This window comes from Strix aluco, chromosome 8 (genome assembly GCF_031877795.1).
Source record: "Strix aluco isolate bStrAlu1 chromosome 8, bStrAlu1.hap1, whole genome shotgun sequence".
NCBI classification, from domain to species: domain Eukaryota; kingdom Metazoa; phylum Chordata; class Aves; order Strigiformes; family Strigidae; genus Strix; species Strix aluco.
The window spans coordinates 35,775,372-35,795,047 of NC_133938.1; the positions used below are offsets into that span (position 1 = coordinate 35,775,372).

Consider the following 19,676-nt stretch of genomic DNA (forward strand, 5'->3'; position numbering starts at 1 on the left):
ATGTTCTAGACTTTGCCTAACCAAGACAAACCAGTATGAAGAAATTAAGGTGTTTTATAAGTAAGATTACCTTTCAAAAAAAGCCATTACTGTCTCTTCAACTAATGTGAATCAAGCTAATGAACTTATGCTAACAGATAGCTTAAAGGGTACTTAGTAAGTTACTAACGCTTTTACTTTTTAAGCCAATGAGTCAGATTCATATCCCACAGGAGCAGTGATTAAAAAAGAGAGCACCACCAACTAATGGCCATCACCAACTAATGGCTCTATGTGAAATAAATTCATAGTCTCCAGAGGCTGGCAGCAGGATGAGTCTCTACTGCCATAAACATTGCTACTTTACATAAACAAGCATTTTCATTAGAAACGTTGGTACCAAAGGAATAAGGTGATTAATGCAAGAAATGCTGAGCATCTACACACTCTTGAGGAAAAGAGGTGGGTATCAGCTCTGCCCTCTAGATCAGCCAGCAGTTCAGGATGGAAGAACAAAAGGTTGAATGCTGACATTCTGCTTACACTGTTTTTAAATCTTTCCTGTAAGTAAATACAAGTGCTGATATGGTCACTGTCAAGATGCTAAAGTACACATATATGTATAAACTACATGTTCAGAATTCAGCAATTCTAACCTTTAGGGCTGCACATTAAGTACGAAAAACCCCCAAATTTATTAAAGATAAGATTTGTTGTAATAAATATTTGTTCTGTCTCTCCTCCAAACTGCTGAGGGCTCAATAATGTTTTAGGTGAAAAATAGGTAATTAAAGATATACTCTTGGGCTGCCAATACCATTTTTCAGCATGCAGCAGTATTTTTCACCAGTGATGTTAAGCCTCCTTAGAAATAGAGATCTCAAATAGAGAAAGAAGAAAAAGATGAAGAAATATATTTATAACAGATTTTAATAATCCCATTTGATTTTGGCGTGGTCATCCATGTTCAGTTAACCAGGTGTTTTTGTTATTTCCAATAGATTGTAAGTACTGAAAGAGCTAAATTAGCTCTATCGAGTTGTCAGTAGTCATGAATAATACGGGATTAAAGGTATAGAGTAGTGCTCTGATTCCCCAGATTTAAGTCCTTTACTTGACAATGTATAATAAATACCTTGGAAACCACTTTTCTCATTAATCAAGTGCTGGTAGATGTGGTAGTGAAGGTGTTACTGCAAATTAGCAGAATTTTCTAATCACCACTAATGTGACCGCTACAGTAAAGGTATCTGACTGACGAGTCTTAGAATCTCACCTCATTATAAGAGAAACCACTACAGTTTAATAGTCTTAATTTAGCTAACAGTATATATTGCCTGGTCAATCTTCTTTTGAAGGTGGAACGAAATCTGTGGCCTTTGTGAGAGGCTCATTAGTTAAACATGAAAAGCTTTGACATGGCAGAGTGTCCTGCTTTCCTCTTGTCAGCACGCTATTTTGTGGCACATAGAGCAAGTGGAGACTCTCAATGGGAGACAGGAAAAAGACTGTGCTGAATAATCGATCACATGGTATGAGCCAGGGCAAAAGAGTAAATATACATCCCATGTGTGCAGAGGGATGAATGGGTGGGTATGTGCAGTGCATATCATCCATATTTATATCTATGGAGCCATATGTATATACAAACTATGTTTATGTATACACACTTACTATGGTACATATAAATGATTATTTTCAGAGCTAGGAGACCAAATTATTCCCATTACAGTTTTCAGCAGTATGATGACTTAAGACACAAGGTACTGAACGCCTGCAGCTCAGGGGGGGACTTCAGAAAATGGAGCTCTCTTAATGTTCCTCAACTTCATATAGAAAAATGTTGGTTTATCAATGATGATAGAGTCCTGAGACCTAAAACAACGTAAGATCAGGTTAAAAATCCTTCAGTTCTTTAGTATTTTAATGCTATTTGACTCAAGATATGCAAAGCTTTACACTGCTCAGTATGCAGCATGTAACTTCATGATGGTTGTGCTTTTTTTTTCTAAATCTGAAGTTCATTTTAGTTCCAAATTATTATCTTGGAAATTGATCTTGCTTTCAGTGAAGTTAATAGCAATGCTCTGATCTCCTTTAATTGTGCAAGATCAGGCCCTCACTGAACAGCAGACATATTGAACAATAGGAAAACAATGCTATGAAGAGAATGTGGTTGCAATTTTATTTTTAAAAAATGCTCCCTCTTATGAGGGTTCAGGATGAGATCAAGAAGAGTAAGATAACTTCCTCATAAAACAACTAGCTGTAAGTTACTGCCTGCAGCAGTCTAACAGGACAGTTTTCTTTAATGCAACCTTTCTGCAAGAGTATTTTGGCTCTATTTGTCAAATTGTATATCTGGTGAATTTGCTCCCATATGAGATTACTAGTGTTCCAGAAGAATAAAAAAAAAAAAAAAAAAAAAAAAAAACCAAAAAAAAAAACGACCAATGTTTACTTCTGATTTTGAGGAGAAACAAAGCTCTGGGAGCAATAAGAAAGGGCTGCACTAGGCATACATGACAACAAGAAAACACTTAATGTTTCTAGAAAGTGTTACCTAATACTTCCCACCACTCCCTTTTTCTTCTAAGCAAAAACTTATGTGAATTGATTGATCTTCCCATTTTCCATTTAGATTTTCAAAAATTGCTGAAGAAGCAAGCTTGCTGGTAAAAAGAGCTGTCTTTTGTTTTCAGTAGGTGTTGCATCTCAAACAAGAAATCTCTTAAGCCTGATCATAGTCATACATGGTGAGTCAATTTCAAATTAATCTAAATGGAGTAAAAATATTTTACTCCCGTAAATCATTGTCTCTACCTGGCACTGAGAGCAGTGAAAAGTCACTGCAATCTATGTGACTAAAGAATTAACTTTTCAGACACACATTGGTGTAAACAATGTGTAGACTTCTGTAATTAATTCTTCACAACAGCATTCAGACAGTAATAGAAAAAATGAGGAAGGATGAGATGGGGTGATTACATCACTCCAAGATCCTCAAGTTGTTTTGTTGGCTTGTTGTACAAATGCTGCCTTCTGCAGCGAGATCTGCAAAACATTCTGCTGCTTGTTTCCATGTTTCCTAGTTAACGTTTTCACTCACAGTATTTCAGCGTTTCATGAACAAGCACCCCAAACACAGCAACTCTGGTGAACTCAGCATCTGTTGGGGAGGTTAGCTCTCACTGGAGGTGGAACAGCTTACTGAAAATATAACTGATCTTTATTTTTTTTTCTCCCTCACTTAAATTATGTACATGATTTAGAGAGAAAAATGGTTGAAGGCAAGAATTTGTAGGTAGTTTCATTATGGACCTCTGATCATTGGACAGCACCGCAAAGCGTCTAAGACTACAGTTCTGTTGCTTCGCTTAGAGAGAGAGAGGATGAGATACAATCAAGTGTTTCTGTTCTCAAAGCTGGGTCTGATGGTGAAGCTGATAGAGCACCTATTTAAAATGAGTAACCCCTTGCATGGTTGGAGTTGAGCATTGACAGCAGTCTGTAAAGTCTGATATCCAAATGGATTCCTCCTCCAAAGTTATTTCTTATGTCTTGCAAATGTGAGTAGGGCCACTCTAGCTTTATCAGTATACTTAATGTGTCAGAGTCACTCATCTTTGAACATGCAGACTCTATAAGCTTTTGACTTCACTTCTTTTTATAGCATTCTTTTGTGATGCCATGTTTAAATAAAGTTAGTCATGGGCTTTTCTAGGAAATAAGTTATTTCTGTTTCATCTGCCAGACTTGCTTGTCAGATACATGTCTCTGAATTACTCTATATAGGTTTTTTTCCAAATCAGGTTCATCTCGCATTGGCCTTCATATGATATGGATCCATGACTGATTTTGATGCTACAGTAGAACAGCCTTCACTTATCGCATACGGTACATTATTCTGCTACCCATGAATTTACTTCACATGCACACACTTGCTTAATCTCTAAACCAAATCATTACAAGCTGAAACTGATGCGGTCTTCCAAAAAAAATCCCAAACAGTAAATCGTACCGTATTCCACTTTCTTCCCACTCTGCGCTAAATTTAATGAAAGGTACACAGAAAAATGCACTTGAATTCGGAAGTGAACCGCAGTACAGACCGCTGGGAACAAAGCCCTTACCTTTTTAAATGCATGATGGTCTCTAAGCAGCACAGAAATCGTAGCCCCAAAAAAAAGCAGGTCTCCTGTCTTCCAAGGTACTGTGCCAGTCTGCACTCTGTTTTCTTTACCTCGCTCTTTACACCACGCTACATATAGTTCGTGCTCGTGTTGCCAGGGATTGGCTGGTGCATCTGTGAGGCGCACACCGGACTCCTGCTCGGAGCCCCCTGCAACCCCTGGTTAACTCTTTCCCTCCCCTTGGCGAGCCCGCACGGACGGGGGGTCTCTGGGCTGGAGCGGGGCAAGCACCCGCCCCCCCCGGGGCTCTGCGCTCTCCTCGCCCTGCGGAGCGGCGGGCGAGCCCGCGGCCGGGACCGGCGCTGCCGGGCACTGGGCTACCGGAGCTCGCCCCGCCCGGAGCCCCCCCTGGTGCTGCTGCGGGCCCCTCGCCCCGGGGACACGCACTGGCCGCGGGTGAGGGCGCAGGGTTAAGCCCGGGCCGGTGGCCGGGCAGGCTGGACATCCATCTTTCGCCTGCCAGAGCCCCTCCCTGGGTGTCCGCCTGCCACCGACAATATTTGAAACTAGGAAATCAACTCCTGGCCAAAAGGGAGTCCCAGCCCCACACAGCTCCAGGGGAGACCCAGCAGAGCGGCGGAGGGGATGCTTGACAGGGAAGCCAGACACAGGCAAGCAGGGAGGCCGGACACTTAAATGGAGAGGGCTGTTTGGGGCTATTCCCTCGGGAATGCGCCGCGGGGCTCGGGAGGTATTTAGACACTGCCAGTCTTTTGTACAAAAAAAAAAAAAAAAAAAAAAAAACCCAAAAAACCAAAAGAACCAACCTAAGCAAAGCAAAAAGCCCCGAGGCTGCCGCCTGGCATTCCTATTTTGTTCTGAGTCATCCAGCCCAGCGCGGGCAGAGGTATCCTCTGGTCTGGGAGTGCCGAGCGCTGGAAATGAACCATCCAGGCTCATGGGAATCTTCTTTATTAAGCTTGCTTGTTGCACTCGCCCATTAAGCCTACCTTAATTGCATTGATTTATTGGATGTTTGTATGCGAAGGGTTCGGTGTGTGTGTGTGTCCCCTCGCTTTCTGCCGTGTGTAGAAACGCCACCCGGTCCACCCTGGGTCAGTTTTACTGCGATCCATCACAGTGACTGCGATCTAAACAACTCCGCTGCCTTCATCCCGTGTCCTACCATCTCCCACCCACGTCGCAGAGAGGGAATATAGAGTGCTCTTAAACCCGGGAAATATTCTGCTGATGGGCACATAAATCTCTTCTGCAGAGCGCTCTCACTTAACCAGCACGGCGAGGTGATGCTCACCGGCTGAGCTATTTCCAACAGCGAGTTAATCCCTCAGGACTTCCTGGGATTTCTTCCCCAAGGGTTAGGGGAAGAAAAAAAAAAAAAAAAAAAAAATTAACAATCAGGTAGAGCTTTTGAAACGCGTTTACCTGGGTAATCCTCTACACCTAGGAAGGGAAGGGGGGATGACTGCACGGAAACTTTCCTGAGCAGCCTGGTGCGGGAGGCGGCAGAGACGGGTAATTTGGTAGAAATGGCTGGGATTTGGTTAATCAGCCCAGTCCAGTGCGGAGGGGCCCGGGGCAGGAGGAGGCGGGGAGGGGGGGGGGGGGCAGGTCGTCAGTGGGGAAACCTTCGGGAGATGGACGTTTAGAAGAGAAGTAGGCATGGGGGGTTCGATCTGCTCGGAGAAAACGGGAGCTGGAGGAAAGATTAATTCTAGATCCCACGCTTGAAGGGCTTTTTCATTCCCCCTTTCCCGACATCAGCCAGCAATTTGGAGACGGGGGGGGGGGGGGGGGGGGACGGACGGGGACGGAGGGAGGGAGAGAGGCGGGGGGGGGGGGGAACGACACTCTCGGGAGCACGGTATTAAAGGGGACATTGATCTTTTCCGTCCTCTGCACAATAAATTCGGACCTCAGGTGTGTCTCACCGGCATGTCTACCTGCTTCCAAGCCTTTAGCACCTTCCCTGTGATCTCTGCGTGTACTGTTTTGGAGACATGAGCGCGCACACACACACACACACACACACACTTAGGCTGCCCCCCCAAATGACAGAGGTAAACAGAGCCCAGTCCATGCTCCCCGTGAGAAGTGACCTGTTCCCTCGACACCTTCTGCTATTGAACGTGGATGGATCTCTGACGCTAATTAGAGACATGGAAATACTGGAGGTATTAGCCGCAAATAGCACTCCGAAGGCCCCTGTCCTTTTTTTTTAGCAAAAAGTGTTTATTTCCCTTGGTCCTTTTCTCTATTTTTCTTTCAAAGTAAAGACGCTCCTGCTTGATTCAAAAGAGACTCTACGCTTCAAAAACGCCGTAGGTAGATACATGTGTGAGCGTGCGACGCCTCGCTCCTACCCTGCGCTCCTCAGGCCAGCAAAAATATAGGTATCCCCGAAAAGAGTAATAACTAAAGGCAGGAGGTGCGCTGGGGTGCAGCAGCGCGGGCAGGGTGCGGGCAGGGTGCGGGCAGGTTGCGGGCAGGGTGCGGGCAGGGTGCGGGCAGGGTGCGGGCAGGGAGCGGGCAGGAGCCGGCTGCAGCCCCCCCGGCCTCCCCCGCCCGCCCTCACCTGCCAGCAGGAGCGACAGGACGGATTTCATTAGGGCTGGAAATCCTTTCCCGTCCCTTCTGGAGAACACTTCTCCACCCCAAGGCAGTCCAAGCTTCTTCGGGGGATCAGGATGGGGAATGAACTTTTCCACGCTCACAGCTCCCTTAATCACCCCCCACCGATTTCTGTCCATCCTCCTACACGGGCAGAAATCCTGAGCCCTTCCAGCATCTGTGCGAGCAGCTGTATCTGCAAGGGTTAAACTAGAATGTAGCAGGTACAGTGCCTGATGAAAACATTAATAAAATGTGATGAACAAGCAGTGGAATGGCAAAGGCTCGGCAGGGAGACTGCGGTGCGGGCTGCAAGTTAGTGCCGAGAGCGGTGGCTAACGCACGGCTGGCTGCGGGCGAGCAGGGCTGGTGCTTCGTAATTCCTCCGAGTTCAGAAAGTGGAGCCAGCCAGGCGACTGAAAGGTTCAGAAGCAAGGCGAGGCAACGGAGACGTTGCTTATCTTTTCTTTTCTTTTCTCTTTTTTTTTTTTTTTTTCCTTAAGTGTCCTTTTTGTTGAAAACAAGCAATCTGAACGTGAAATAAAACCTACTCACCGGGTGAAATTGCAGGAGGCGAAGCGGCTGTGAGCAAAATGCATCCCGACTCCAAGCATATAGTCCATGATCTCCGGCTTCAAGCTAGAGGAGGGCTTTGCGTGGTGGTGGGACTTTGGGAACCATCAGCAGCTCTGCGTGGCACAGCAGCAAGTACACCAAACCATCCCCACCGTGCGGGTGTGTGTGTGTGTGTGTGTGTGTGTGTGTGCAGGGGAGAGACGGGCTCGAGACCCAAAGAAAGGGGTGGGGGGAGAGGGGGGAGGAGGAGGAGAGTGGGAAGGAAATCCGAATAGAGGAGTTGCGGGGAGGAATAGGATTTGCTGGGGTTGGGGTGGGTTTTTTGGTGGTGATGGTAGTGATGCTCAAGGAAAGAATAACAAATTGTGGGATCTCAGCTGCGGGCAGGAGGAGAGGGGGTTCGCCGGGCCAGGTGGAGCAAAGGCCAGATGGCACCGGGGGGGCCGGGGGGGGCTCAGCCCGCCGGGGGCCGCGGTGGAGGGGCGGGCTGGGGTGCCAGGGCTGCGCGCCCCGCAGAGCCCCCCGCGCCCGCGCAGGGTTCGCAGGACTTGGCCGATCGTCCCTCGGGGAGGGAGGGGGGCGAGAGAGGGGGAGGGCGCCGCCTGCGCGGAGGGGCGCGGGGAGCCGCGGAACGGGGGGCGGAGGGCGGCAGCTTCGCCGGGGGGAGCGACCCGGGCGGGGGGAGGACGGGGTGGCCCCGGCCCGGGCGGGGCAGGCGGCACCGCGGGGGGGCACGGCACGGGGGGGCCGGTGCGGCGGGGGGCAGCCCGCGGGCCGGCTGCTGGGTGGCGCGGCACCCGCTCCTCCTCCTCCTCCTCCTCCATCCGCAATCCAGCGCGCCTCAGCGGCGGTATCGACCGGGTAAGAGGACCCCTGCTCGCAGCCTCTCCCCACACGCTCGGCCAAGCCTTTGTTTCAGATCCTTCTTTTTTTTTTTTTTTTTTTTTTTTTTTTACCGGAGACAGGTTCCCCGGAGCTGGCTCTCCCTGCCGGCACCTGCCTGCTCGCCCGGCTGTGGCCGTCCCCCCACCCCGTCCCGGCCGGGCCCGCTCTCCGTCCCCCCGGCAGGGACAGGCGGCGGCGGGGGGGACCCTGCGGGGGCAACCGGCCTCTCGGAGCGACGCGGGGCGGGGGGAGACACATTTGCGGGGCGGGGGGAGCGGAGGGGGCGGAAATTCTTCTAATCACCAGTGCCCCCCCCCCCCCCCCCCCCGCCCTGGGTAAGCGAAGCATCCTCCCTTCATCCCCCCCTTCCCGGCGCTTCTAGGCGCTCTGTATGGAAATCACGAGCTGAGTCGGTGGAAAAATCTCCCTTTTCCTCGCATAGTGGCTCCAGAGTGTGTGCTGAATTTCAAGGTGTGTGTGGGAGGGGGAGGCAGCGCCAGCACTTCTGGCGCTTGGTGTGTCCCCCCCTCCCCCGGTCCCTCTCCTACATATGTGCTGTAAGCAGACACGCGCGTTTATGGCTAATAAAAACGTATTTCCCTGTGTTAAGCTGAGAGCTTGCTGCTAGTAAACTGAAAGCCGGTCCGTGTCAGGGAACAGCCTGCACATCGACAAGAAGCTTTGGCATCCCTGCAAGCCGGCAAGGTAGCCTGGCAGTGTTCACACCATGCTTCCCAGGATCCATAAACACAGGGACCATACAGGCTGTGTGATGTATACGTTGGACAGTACGGATTGCACCAGCACTTGGCCATTGCACATGTGGTCTGCAAAAGAGACTCGTTTCTGTGGAGCTTTTTGATCAAGAAGGTTTTTGTCTTCTCTCAATTATCTCTCTAAGCGCCAGTGTGAAGTGTTCATGTACATTTGCCAGTCTGGCAGTTTTATGTTTCCAGAATCTGTTGTGAGAGGTTCAGCAGCTGCAGAAACCCAAGATTCCTCTGGCATCACATTGGTTTGTTTCTGTCAGCATGCTTAATCATTTTCATACCGAAGAATTGTGGAGTGATCTGATCTTAGCAATGATTTAGACTGCTTTTGGTTTTTATTGTCTTTTTCTTTAGAGAGGAGGGGAGAAAAGGAGTGAAGGAAGGATGTTACGGTTAGTAAAGAAAAAAATGCAGTGTCCATTTCAAGTGTAGTAGCTGTTAAGTATGTAGGCATATGTATGATTCATTATGCAGTTATAAAAACGAAAGGCATACCATCTTGCCTCTTCGCCTCAGAATACAATTTCTCTTACAGCAACAAGTAGCACAGGCTCCTCTCCCCCTCTTCTCTCCCCCTCCCGCCTTCAGCCCGTCCTGACAAAATGCCAGTTACAAAGGTCAGACTGTTTATGTAAAGATCACTGTGTTTCTTAACAAAGACTGCTGCACATCAGGCCTGCAATGACTATCAAATAGACTTTTGGATTCAAGAGACTCAATAAGAGTACTGTCCATTTTCTAGAACTGATAAAATCCCAGAGAAAACAAAAGACAAAGAGACATAGTGTGTGAATGGGTTAGATCAACAGTGCCAGGGTGCACGTGGGCAGCAGTATCTTCATGGCAGTGTCCATTACTGCCAATGCTAGCAAGATCCAGTGGACGCTTATATATGTATGTGTGTCTGTGTGAATGTATAAAAAAAGATTTGCTGGTATGCTAATGGTTTTCTGCTCTCCTCTTTAGGTTTCTTGCTAGCCATAATGACGTCTTAGGTTGAAATTGTTCTGCAGCTACTTCACACCAAAGGTAGCTTAAACCAGCCAAGGAGAATTTTGAGTACGACCCTCCCAATAAAAGAGAAGAGATTGACTTCACTAGGCTTTGGCTCAGACCCTTCACAATTGGGTTCAGTTTTCATTTCACAGCATCCAGAGGTGCAGTGGACATAGCCTGGTCTTTATTTCGCTGTGCTCCCTTTCCCTCCCTGCCAACTTCTTTCATCTAGAGAGCAGTACAACATTGTTTCTTCTACTGTCGGGGTCACCATTTGCCGGGGTCCTTACTTCTCCATGCGGGAACAGGAACGACACAACACCAATATGATGATCAGATCGTCCATTTCTTTCCCAATCCTGGTTACATTTATACTCTACTAAGTTCCATACACGCACTCATCTATCTTCTAATAGGCTACAGGTCATCTGCACGCGCTGTTCACGCGCCTCTACAAGCATTTGCATTGGTTAATTGCAATTAGCACGTAAAGCTCAAAACTTGCCAAAACTCCCTTATCTCATACCCTGTTTTGCTCAGACTTGTGTGCTTTTGCTGACCACAGGTGTTTCTCACTTATCTGCTGTCTTGTGTGGTTTTGTCAGCCTTATTTTGCTGGCCTTGTCTTCGTCCTTGCATTCTTCTGCCTGCACTAACTTCCCTCCAGCGCAGTCCAGACTCCTACACTCTACTAATATGACCTCTTCTGGTCCTTTCCCACTTTAAATCTAATAAGCATATTCTGATATTATTCGCTTGTGTATATATGCCCAATTCCTAAAGGTTAAAAAAGGTTACCTTGGAGTAACATCACAGATCTTCCACTGTGGTCAATTCAAAGACCTAATTGCCACCAGACTTTAGTCCTTAAAGAAGTCCTGAAGCAGAGTTGAAGTGTTGTAGAGGACTATGATGCCTTTTGTTCAATGGTGTTAGTAATCTATGGCCTTAGAATCTAATGCTACAAAATCTCATTATAGGGCAGAATACTGAAATTGCAAACAGTGGAAAAAATGGTACTTAAATGGGGCAGGAGCTTACACCACCCACTGAAAATGCTAAATCCAAACTTGGGACCCAGTCTTAACCCAGGAGCTGCACAGTATCCTGTGAGAGGGGAGAAGCACATCACCTCCTCCCATCTTAAAAGCCTGTGGCCCTGAGTCACAGGTCATTTGACTCCTTTGTCCTGTAAATCTGCACAAAGTAGCAGTATGTATCTGTGTTGGTAAATGCACATTTTAACAGCATGTTCATTAACATTTTATTTTTTTACTTCATATAATCAGCCTTTTGACCCTCTTTCTTCCAGAACCTGCTGCATGCTTCTCTTCAGCTACTGAAAAATGTAATTTATTAAGCCAGTTCAACAGTTACCCTTAGTTTGTAACAGGCGAACCTATTATGCAAACAATACTGTCACCTTCTTAAAGTGCCTTCCTTCTCCCAGCTATAATGAATTCTCTGCATGCTACTCTGCTGTAAATTCTCCATCTAAAAATTCCATCCAGTACGTATTTTGTCAGGGGAAACAGTACTTGACTTTTGAAACAGTTGGGAGGAGCAAAATGATAACCTGCTGGAGTGCCTTGCCCTTAACTGAAATTATGGTGAAGTAATTAAAGTTAGAGCAAAAAGGCTTAAACTTCGGCCTGCTTATGTTTTTAGTGTTTTTGCTTGGGTGAGGTTTTTTTAGAAGTCTGATTTGAATGTCAAATTTGCATATTCCACTAGAAAACATGGGGAATGCTTAATTGCCTATGTCCAGTGTTCATATTTTCCTTGAAAAAAATGCATCACATGTTCCTGGGTTTCATTTCTAGTTATTATTTGCATCGATAAATTGAACTGCGTATTTAAACAAGTCCTGTATTTGCTCATTATAGAAACTAATATGCTTTATTCAGAATGTTTCTTTATAAACATATCAGAGAAACATGGAATCACAGACCAGCCCAAGTTGGAAGGGACCTCAGAAGATTATCTGGTCCAACCTTTCATGGGAAAACGAGCCTAGACGAGCTTGTCTAGCACCCTGTGTAATTGCATCTTGAAAATGTGCAGTGATGGGGACCCTACCACATCGCTGGGGAGGTTGTTCCATTGAATGATTGTTCTTACTGTAAAAAAATTCTTTCTTATGTTGCGACTGGTACCCATTGCCCCTTGTCTTCTCCATGTAGTTCCTTATGAAGAGAGAGCCTCCATGCTCTTTGTAGCCACCCTGTATGTACTGGGACACTATGATGAGGTTGCCCCAAGCCTTCTCTTCTCTAGGAAGACAAGACCTAACTCTTTCAGTATTTCCTCAAAGGGCAGGTTCAGCAGCCCTTTGATCATCTTCGTGGCCTTTCTTTGGACCCCCTCCACTCTGTCCATTTCTTTCTTGCATCGTGGGAACCAGAACTGGACACAATGCTCCAGGTGCAGCATGACAAGCTATGAGTAGAACAAGATGATCACATCTCTACCTCTCTTAGCAATGTCCCTGCAGATGCAGGCCAGGATCCAATTTGCCTTTGTTGCTGCAGGGGCACACTGCTGACTCACGTTCAGCTTGTTGTCCAACAACAACATATTTTGACCTATACATTTTTGGTTTAACAGACTTGTGATTCACTTGAATAAAATTATATCCAGTGACTTTTTCTTTTCTTGCAGAGGAGGTTATTTTTAGGATTTTCCAACATTCACTTACAGGGAATGAACTAGTACTGTAGAATTTCTTTAATTTCTCCCCAAAAATTAGATCAAAGAAATACAGCATTAACAATGATTGCATACTCACTTGCCCTGTCCTTTGGCAGCAGAGGACTAACTTAAAGGTTGGGGTTTTTTTTCAAGCTCTTGCTATCATTAAGTGTCAGTCTTCTGAGACAGGATAGTCTCTCTAAAGATACTAATTGCAAGACCTGTAAGCTCACATGAACTCACTAGACATAGCTAGACACACATGTCTAGAAGGGATACAATAGCACTTGAGATGTGGAGGCATGAACTTCTCTAGGGGTTGGCAATCTACTGCCCCCACTTCTTGGAAGATTTAAGTCTCCTTTGTGGCATCTTCACAGCTGTTATTATCTATGCTACATAGGATGCTACAAGGTTGTCTCCTTGCACTACAAATACACACAGCAGCCTGTTAACCAGAAACTATGTGTTTGAACGAGCAGAGGGGTTTACTGGCTGTACGTGATAGGCATTGTTTATAACTGTAGATTATAAACAATTGCATAAAGCAAATGGTGACTGCTATCACACAGCTTGACAGGTAAAATCAGCTGACTTCTTTAAAGTTTTCCCAACTTTGACATTAGAACTGAATTGGGCAACAGAAAATTAAGTAATTGTCTTCAAATCCATGGGATAATAACAATAATAATGTTCTACAGTACTGTTACCTAACGGGTTTTTTCTATTTTTTTTAAGGTAAGGCATATTTTGGCCATGTTTCCATGACCAGTGACATGCAGGCAAAAATATGGGCTTGGTATTTTTAAAATGACCTCGGATGTATTCAGGTATTCACTTTTTCTTGATAGCTGGACTTTAGAAAATCGCAAAAGGCTCTGTTACTTTCAAGAAAATGGAAAGATAAAAGACAATTGTAGAGAACAAGGTAAAGGAGGAGGTGCATTTTAAATCATGTTGAAGCATTGTGGTGGAGAGTTCTATGCATCAAATGCCTGGTTTTCTTAGAGAAAATTTAGTCTCTGGCTGTAGTAGTCCAGTACCAGAAGGAATGTCCTGTGAAGGTAGTGCAATACGTACTACCAGTAGATATGATGGAAATGGAATGGAGGCCTCCATCCCACGAGCAGTATGAGAAGCATTGTCCTAACACTTCAGCAGATTTGTAGAGGAATTAAGGTGTACTTTTAGTACGTTTGTGTTTAAATACAGAAGCCGTGCATCTTCTATTGAGCTTCTATCCTCACCTGATTTTAGTGTTGTCACATAAACTTAAATAAAATCTAGCTTTTAGTGTTGCATTGCTTCTGTGTGCTCAGAATTGTGTCTCTTCCAGACTGGGCAAGGTATTAACACAAAAAATCTCTGTCCTGCAGAGTCAGAGTCTGAAATGCATTTGAACTAATGATGGAGGACAGAAGAAGCGTTGAAATGAATAGAAAACTCCTCAATGCATTTTCTGTGGTGCATGTAAAAGAGCAAGACCCACCTTCAGGCAAGATGAGTTTTTGGAAGGGTAATGGAGTCAAGGGAAGTTCTGTTATATCTGATGCCTGATGTAAAAGACAGACTTACTCTAAGTTATAGCAAAAGCAATTCTGTATTCAAGGGGTAAGAGATGCTGATTAGAATCTATGTACTTTCCCTTTATGAATGTTTGCAGAAGTAAAAAAAATATTTGTCAGAATGTATAAAAGAAATTTTCACGGACCGAAAAGGGAACAACGGACAGGTACCAGTAAAATTCCCAGTTCACACTTTGCAGTGTCAAGGAATTACACACTAGAAATGTAGAGTTTTACAGAGTGGTTATGCTGGGAAGAAAAGGGCATGAACAGAAAGCAATTTGCATTTGGAAAATAGATTATTTTACAGATATTGGTTCAAATTGATAGTCATTTCCTGAATAACATCTGGCGCATTATCTCAATAGATGTGGTTATCTCCCATAGAAATGAGCTGAGCAAAAGATCTGTAGTAAGATTTGAAAATAACCTTTGTTATTATATGTCATTACCTCATAAGAATCAAAATACATGGGCCACTAATGACAATGAACAAGAACAATACAGTTTCTTGAACAGTCTGTTCAATGCATTTCCAGTCTCTAGCATGCACTTAAAATACAGCAATATTACAAGCATTTATCATTTGCCTGGGCTATGGAGCTAATGAGATAGAAAAAGCATGAAGAATTTGGATGGATGAACTCCATTTACCTAATTTCCAACTCAAACATAATGATATGAAAAATAAGTAATATATGTATAAAGTCTTTTTTTTTTTTTTTAACAGTTCTTGTCTTGCAACAGCTTGGGTTGGGTCATTATGGTGCACAACAGGTTTGTGTTCTTGTCAGCAGCAGCCGTCACCCTTGTAGCATTTCTGCTTCCCGACTGGTGGGGGACTGATAGTAGGAAGATGTCAGGTTCTCTTCTTAGTCACAAAGGAAAGGACGCAGTAAAAAAGGGAGTCTCTTACATCATTTATTTGATTATGTTCTCCATTTGTCAAAGCAGTGGAGCACAAAGCCCAAATGTATTTTGTGAAGCACTCTGGAATTCGCTTGTTTTTAAGCAGGCACTTCAAAACTTCAGCAAACAAGGTTGACTTTGTATCTTTGATTACTCTCTAGCATGTGCTTTGCTGAATCACGTGGCAGCAATAATTTATACATTTAAGGTGGTGCAAAAGTCTTTACCAGAAAGCTGTCTTTTCAGTTGCATTTATTTAAGTAACATTGGAGGGAAAGTAAATAAAATCTTAGGACCTGATTCGAAAAATATGTGCATTCAGTTTTGAGTTAGCTGTCTTGATCTTGTTCAACTGTTCACTTTTTTGGCAGAAATCTCAGACACAGCAGAACACTAAGTTGTGTTCCTATTTTGAACATTAGATCAGACATCTGTTTCCTTGTTTTTTTCAGATAAAGACATCAAAAGCAACACTGACAAAACATATTAACACAGGATAATCTCAATGTCCCCGTTAGTCCTGTACTTTAGATGGCTAGGTAAAAAAACCCTCAACAACAAAATAACCCTAAGGTAATGCTCTCCTTGAGCACTGTTTGGACTGTCTAGAGGCAATAGAAGGTCTTCTCAACCAACTCCTGGAATTTTTTGGACAACTCATTGTCAGTACATAAAATAATTGGCAGTTGCTTTTCTGAGGCAATTAAGCACTGTTATAGTCTGAATAAATTTTGTAGCTAAAAGCTGATGTGTGTTAAGCCAAATACGGTTGGTATGGAGTTAACCAATCTCTACCTTACAACTGTACCTTACAGTTAATGCTCCAATCATTGTTTACCCTTAAGAAATAACTGTAGCATGAATTTTTTTTTCATATTCAGTAGTCAGAATTATGGTCCTGCTAGTGCAAAGAATTGCATAAATAGGATAAAAAAAATGCGGTTATGAGTACAGGAAGAAAACATTTACAGCTTCTCTGATTTCTGAATGAGTAAAACAATTTTCTCTGTATAATTAAAAAAAGACAGCAAGGACAAGGATATTTAACTCATCCTTCTCACAAAAATAAAAGGAATTCTCAAACGTGAATTTTCCTTTCACAGTAGGAGAAATAAAGCTCTACTTCACACCTTCAAAACAAGTTACTCACTAAAAAAGTGGGCCACAACACCGAATTCTGTGATTAGAAAAATATACTGACTCAGTATGTGGCTGAGTTTTATAGAATAGTCAAACCTCTTGATTAAGAATATTTAATTTTCTCTAGGGTTTGGCTGTGATGGAGTTAATATTCTTAACAGCAGTCTGTGTGGTGCAGTGTTTAAGATTTGTGACTTAAACCAGTGCTGACAACACTGCACTGTGTTAGCCCTTGCCGAGCAGTGCTCCCACCCTGGCACATCCTCCCACCCCAAAGGCCAGCAGACTGGGGGTGGGCAAGAGTTTGGGAGGGGACACAGCCAGTCCAACCAACCTGAACTGACCAAAGGGGTAGTACTGTGTGACATCATGCTCAGCAATAAAACTGGGGACTGACTTTTTCCAAAGTAGCCATTGCTCAGAGACTGGCTGAGCATCGGTCTGCTGGTGGGAGGTGGTGAGTGACTGCCTTGGCATCACTTGGATTTTTTGGTTTGGAGGGGCTTTTTTGTTTTGCTGTTTTTTGAGGGGTTTTTTTTTACACTTGCTAAACTGGCTTTGTCTCACCCCATGAGTTTTTCTCACTTTTGCCCTTGCTATTCTCTTCCCCCACCCTGCTTCGGGATCAAGTGAGTGAACAAGGGGCTGAGTAGGGCCTCAGCTACCTACCCAGTTAGTTAACCCACCACAGCCTCCCAGGCCAGTTTTGGAAATGGAGAAGTCGTTCTGCTTCAGCAGTTGCGGAGTTCTTGAAACAGACAGTGGTCTTGTCTGCCAAATAATATAGCTCCATGCAGATTTCCTTTTCCTCTAATCTCGAATTCTGTTAAATAAATACTTACGTATGATCCTAAGAAATGTATGAAAGTGCAGAAAACAAGAACAAAAAGTTAAGAAGGCGGGAGTACATTCTCATACAAATAGTACTAATATTATTAGCTGGCTTTTGGTGCAATGTGTCATTCTCTAAGTAGCTGTCAACCACCATCATGTTTCTCTACTGAGTTCTGTTTGTGTTTGTCCTTTCATTTGGTCATTCATTTCCTTGAGAAATGAACATGGTTTGAATTTTCCATGCTACTCTGCTTGTGACTGAACACACACAAAAATAAGTTATTCACATAAACATGGAGGCTCTGATGGCCTCATTTTGCTGTGTTTTTGCTGTAAAGTATGTATGGGATCAGTGAACCCTGTGGGGGCTAGGTTAGAGCCCCTGTTGGAGGTAGATAATATTTATTGGTATTTGACATCTTAAGTGAAGCTAAAGTCTTACATAATGCAGGTGAAGATTTATCTGGGAACCTAAAAGGCTTTAGCGCTTGTTAGCAAGCACCTGTGGGAGCCCATGCATATGCCATGTGATAAGGATGTGATTGTGCAGCATCCAGCTTGCTTTGGTTGTAGGTAGACTGTGGCTTCATCATCCACTTAGGCACACAACTGATAAGTATAACTGAGGGATCTTATCACTGCCTTAATCCTCCATCCACATTGCCTGCTGTTATCTCTTATGCTTACTTGTTATGCTTTGATCTTAGAGAGGTTGGCATTTTTTTGGTTAAAGAATTCCGGCTTATTGTAAATTTGCACACATGGCCCCTGCAGGGCTCCAATACTGCCTTGTGGTGTCATGACAGCATGGCAGAAGGAGAGGAGATGCTGCCTAATCTGTGGAATGCTATCACATAGGGATCGATTATACCTGTAAGGTCTACTGTTTATAACTCGGAAATTATTTTATGTGTTTTGTATTTAAAGAATCATTAAAACATATAAAAAACCAAGCTGGTATGAAAATACATATTTTTCATAATGTCAGAAAAATAAGATGGTAAAATTGTTCCTGATTTGCTTGCAAATTAGAAGTAATCCAAAACATACAAGATTTTAATTAGAACAATCTCTGTGGCAAAAGTAGCTAATAGATCAGACACTAGATCATTTTAGTTGTCGATGGGTATGTGGGTTACCAAATACTTCTTTTTCTGAACCATGTGGGACAGACACTTGTTGCTGGATCAGATCCTCTACACCCTGCCTTGAAAATTGCTGTCTAACTGAAGTAAGCCTGATAACTAAAAGTTTTGCTCTAGATCTGAGAAAATTTGTTCTTCTTAATTTCCACTTTCTATAGGTCAATTTCTGGCAAAATTTACCAGGCGTTTCACCGACAACTTGCAATCGACTTCAACTGTAAATATATTTAAGGACTGCATTTTAACTGCATATGATATAAACCTGCCATTAAACTAAAAAAACCATCCGTGGACTCAAATCTTCCAGTTCTTCCAAAATGCCAAATTCTTCTTATGATAAGTCCCTTTCACTTCTAGAAGCCTGTGAAGAAGTGAACTTAGCAACATGTATTGATGGTCACCAGATCTTAGTGGTTTTAAAAGTGTTAAGTTTCTGTCTTTCAAATATTTTTTTAACATCCCATTCTTCCAGCACTGCATTTCATTCATCTCATAAGTTTGCATGTAGATGATCTATCTTATTCTTCAAGGTACCACATGCAACAGTCGAAAAAAAGGTGCATAATAAATAAAGTAATACTTTATGCTTGTCACATGTAATTGTGGTGCACTTTACAGTAGCCTAGTTAAACAGTTTCTCTTCCTGTAGGGCTGTAAAGTTGGCAAGAAGCAAAGAAGAACTTTCTGCAAAGTTTGTCAATGTATTCACTGTTTATAATAGTACTGGGAGTATTTTCCATTCTCAGATCAGCAATTGGAACAATGAAGTCATTTTAAGTTATGGTGTTTCTTAATGTGCTCATTGCACAGTAATTACTGTATCATCACCTGCAACATCTTGCAGTGCTGGAAAATTAAAACCATTATCCTAACAAGTTTTCTATAAGATTTTTCATTCAAGTTGGTTAAAGGACATTCAGAGTGATCCTACCAGCTTCTTCATGAAAAATCTACTTCTACACCCAAAGTTATTCTCATCCTACTCAGATACTCTCCAGTATTATTTAAAGAATCCTCTCCCAAAACATGTCACCACAATGGCTGATGTCTCTGGCTAGTCTTAAATACAGTCTTATTTTGGACACAGAAAACCTTTCCTGGAGATAAGTATATAAGCTCTCCCTCCCCTCAGTGACCACAAATATTTAAACTTCAGCCTCTAAGTAGCTTGAGAAAAGTTTCTTTAAAACTTATTTTAGTAATGTGTCATCATAAAGAAAAGATTTCTAAGTACATTCACAATGACCTAACTCTTAACCATTGAAGCTGGTAGAAATTGTGCATGAACCAAGCAGAAAGTGCTCCATGTACCTCTTGAGATAGAAATAATTTGTACTTGTGGTGGGTTGAACTTGGCTGGCTGCTGGATGTCCACCCAGCCACTCTGTCACTCCCACCGCTCGACAGGACAGGCAGACAAAA

General features: G+C 43.7%; 1 protein-coding gene across 2 annotated transcripts in view; it reads right to left on the minus strand.

Moving 5' to 3' along the window:
• The window catches only part of BRINP3 (BMP/retinoic acid inducible neural specific 3), a 223,807-nt gene extending 216,153 nt beyond the window's left edge, over nucleotides 1-7,654 (minus strand). The window contains exon 1 of one of the 2 annotated variants that reach the window (XM_074831701.1): nucleotides 7,299-7,654. In XM_074831701.1, the coding sequence (XP_074687802.1) occupies nucleotides 7,299-7,366 (68 nt within the window). In that variant the 5' untranslated portion in view covers nucleotides 7,367-7,654. The remainder of the gene's footprint in view (nucleotides 1-7,298) is intronic. The other variant, XM_074831700.1, reaches the window with a different exon arrangement.
• Nucleotides 7,655-19,676: the final 12,022 nt, after the last annotated feature.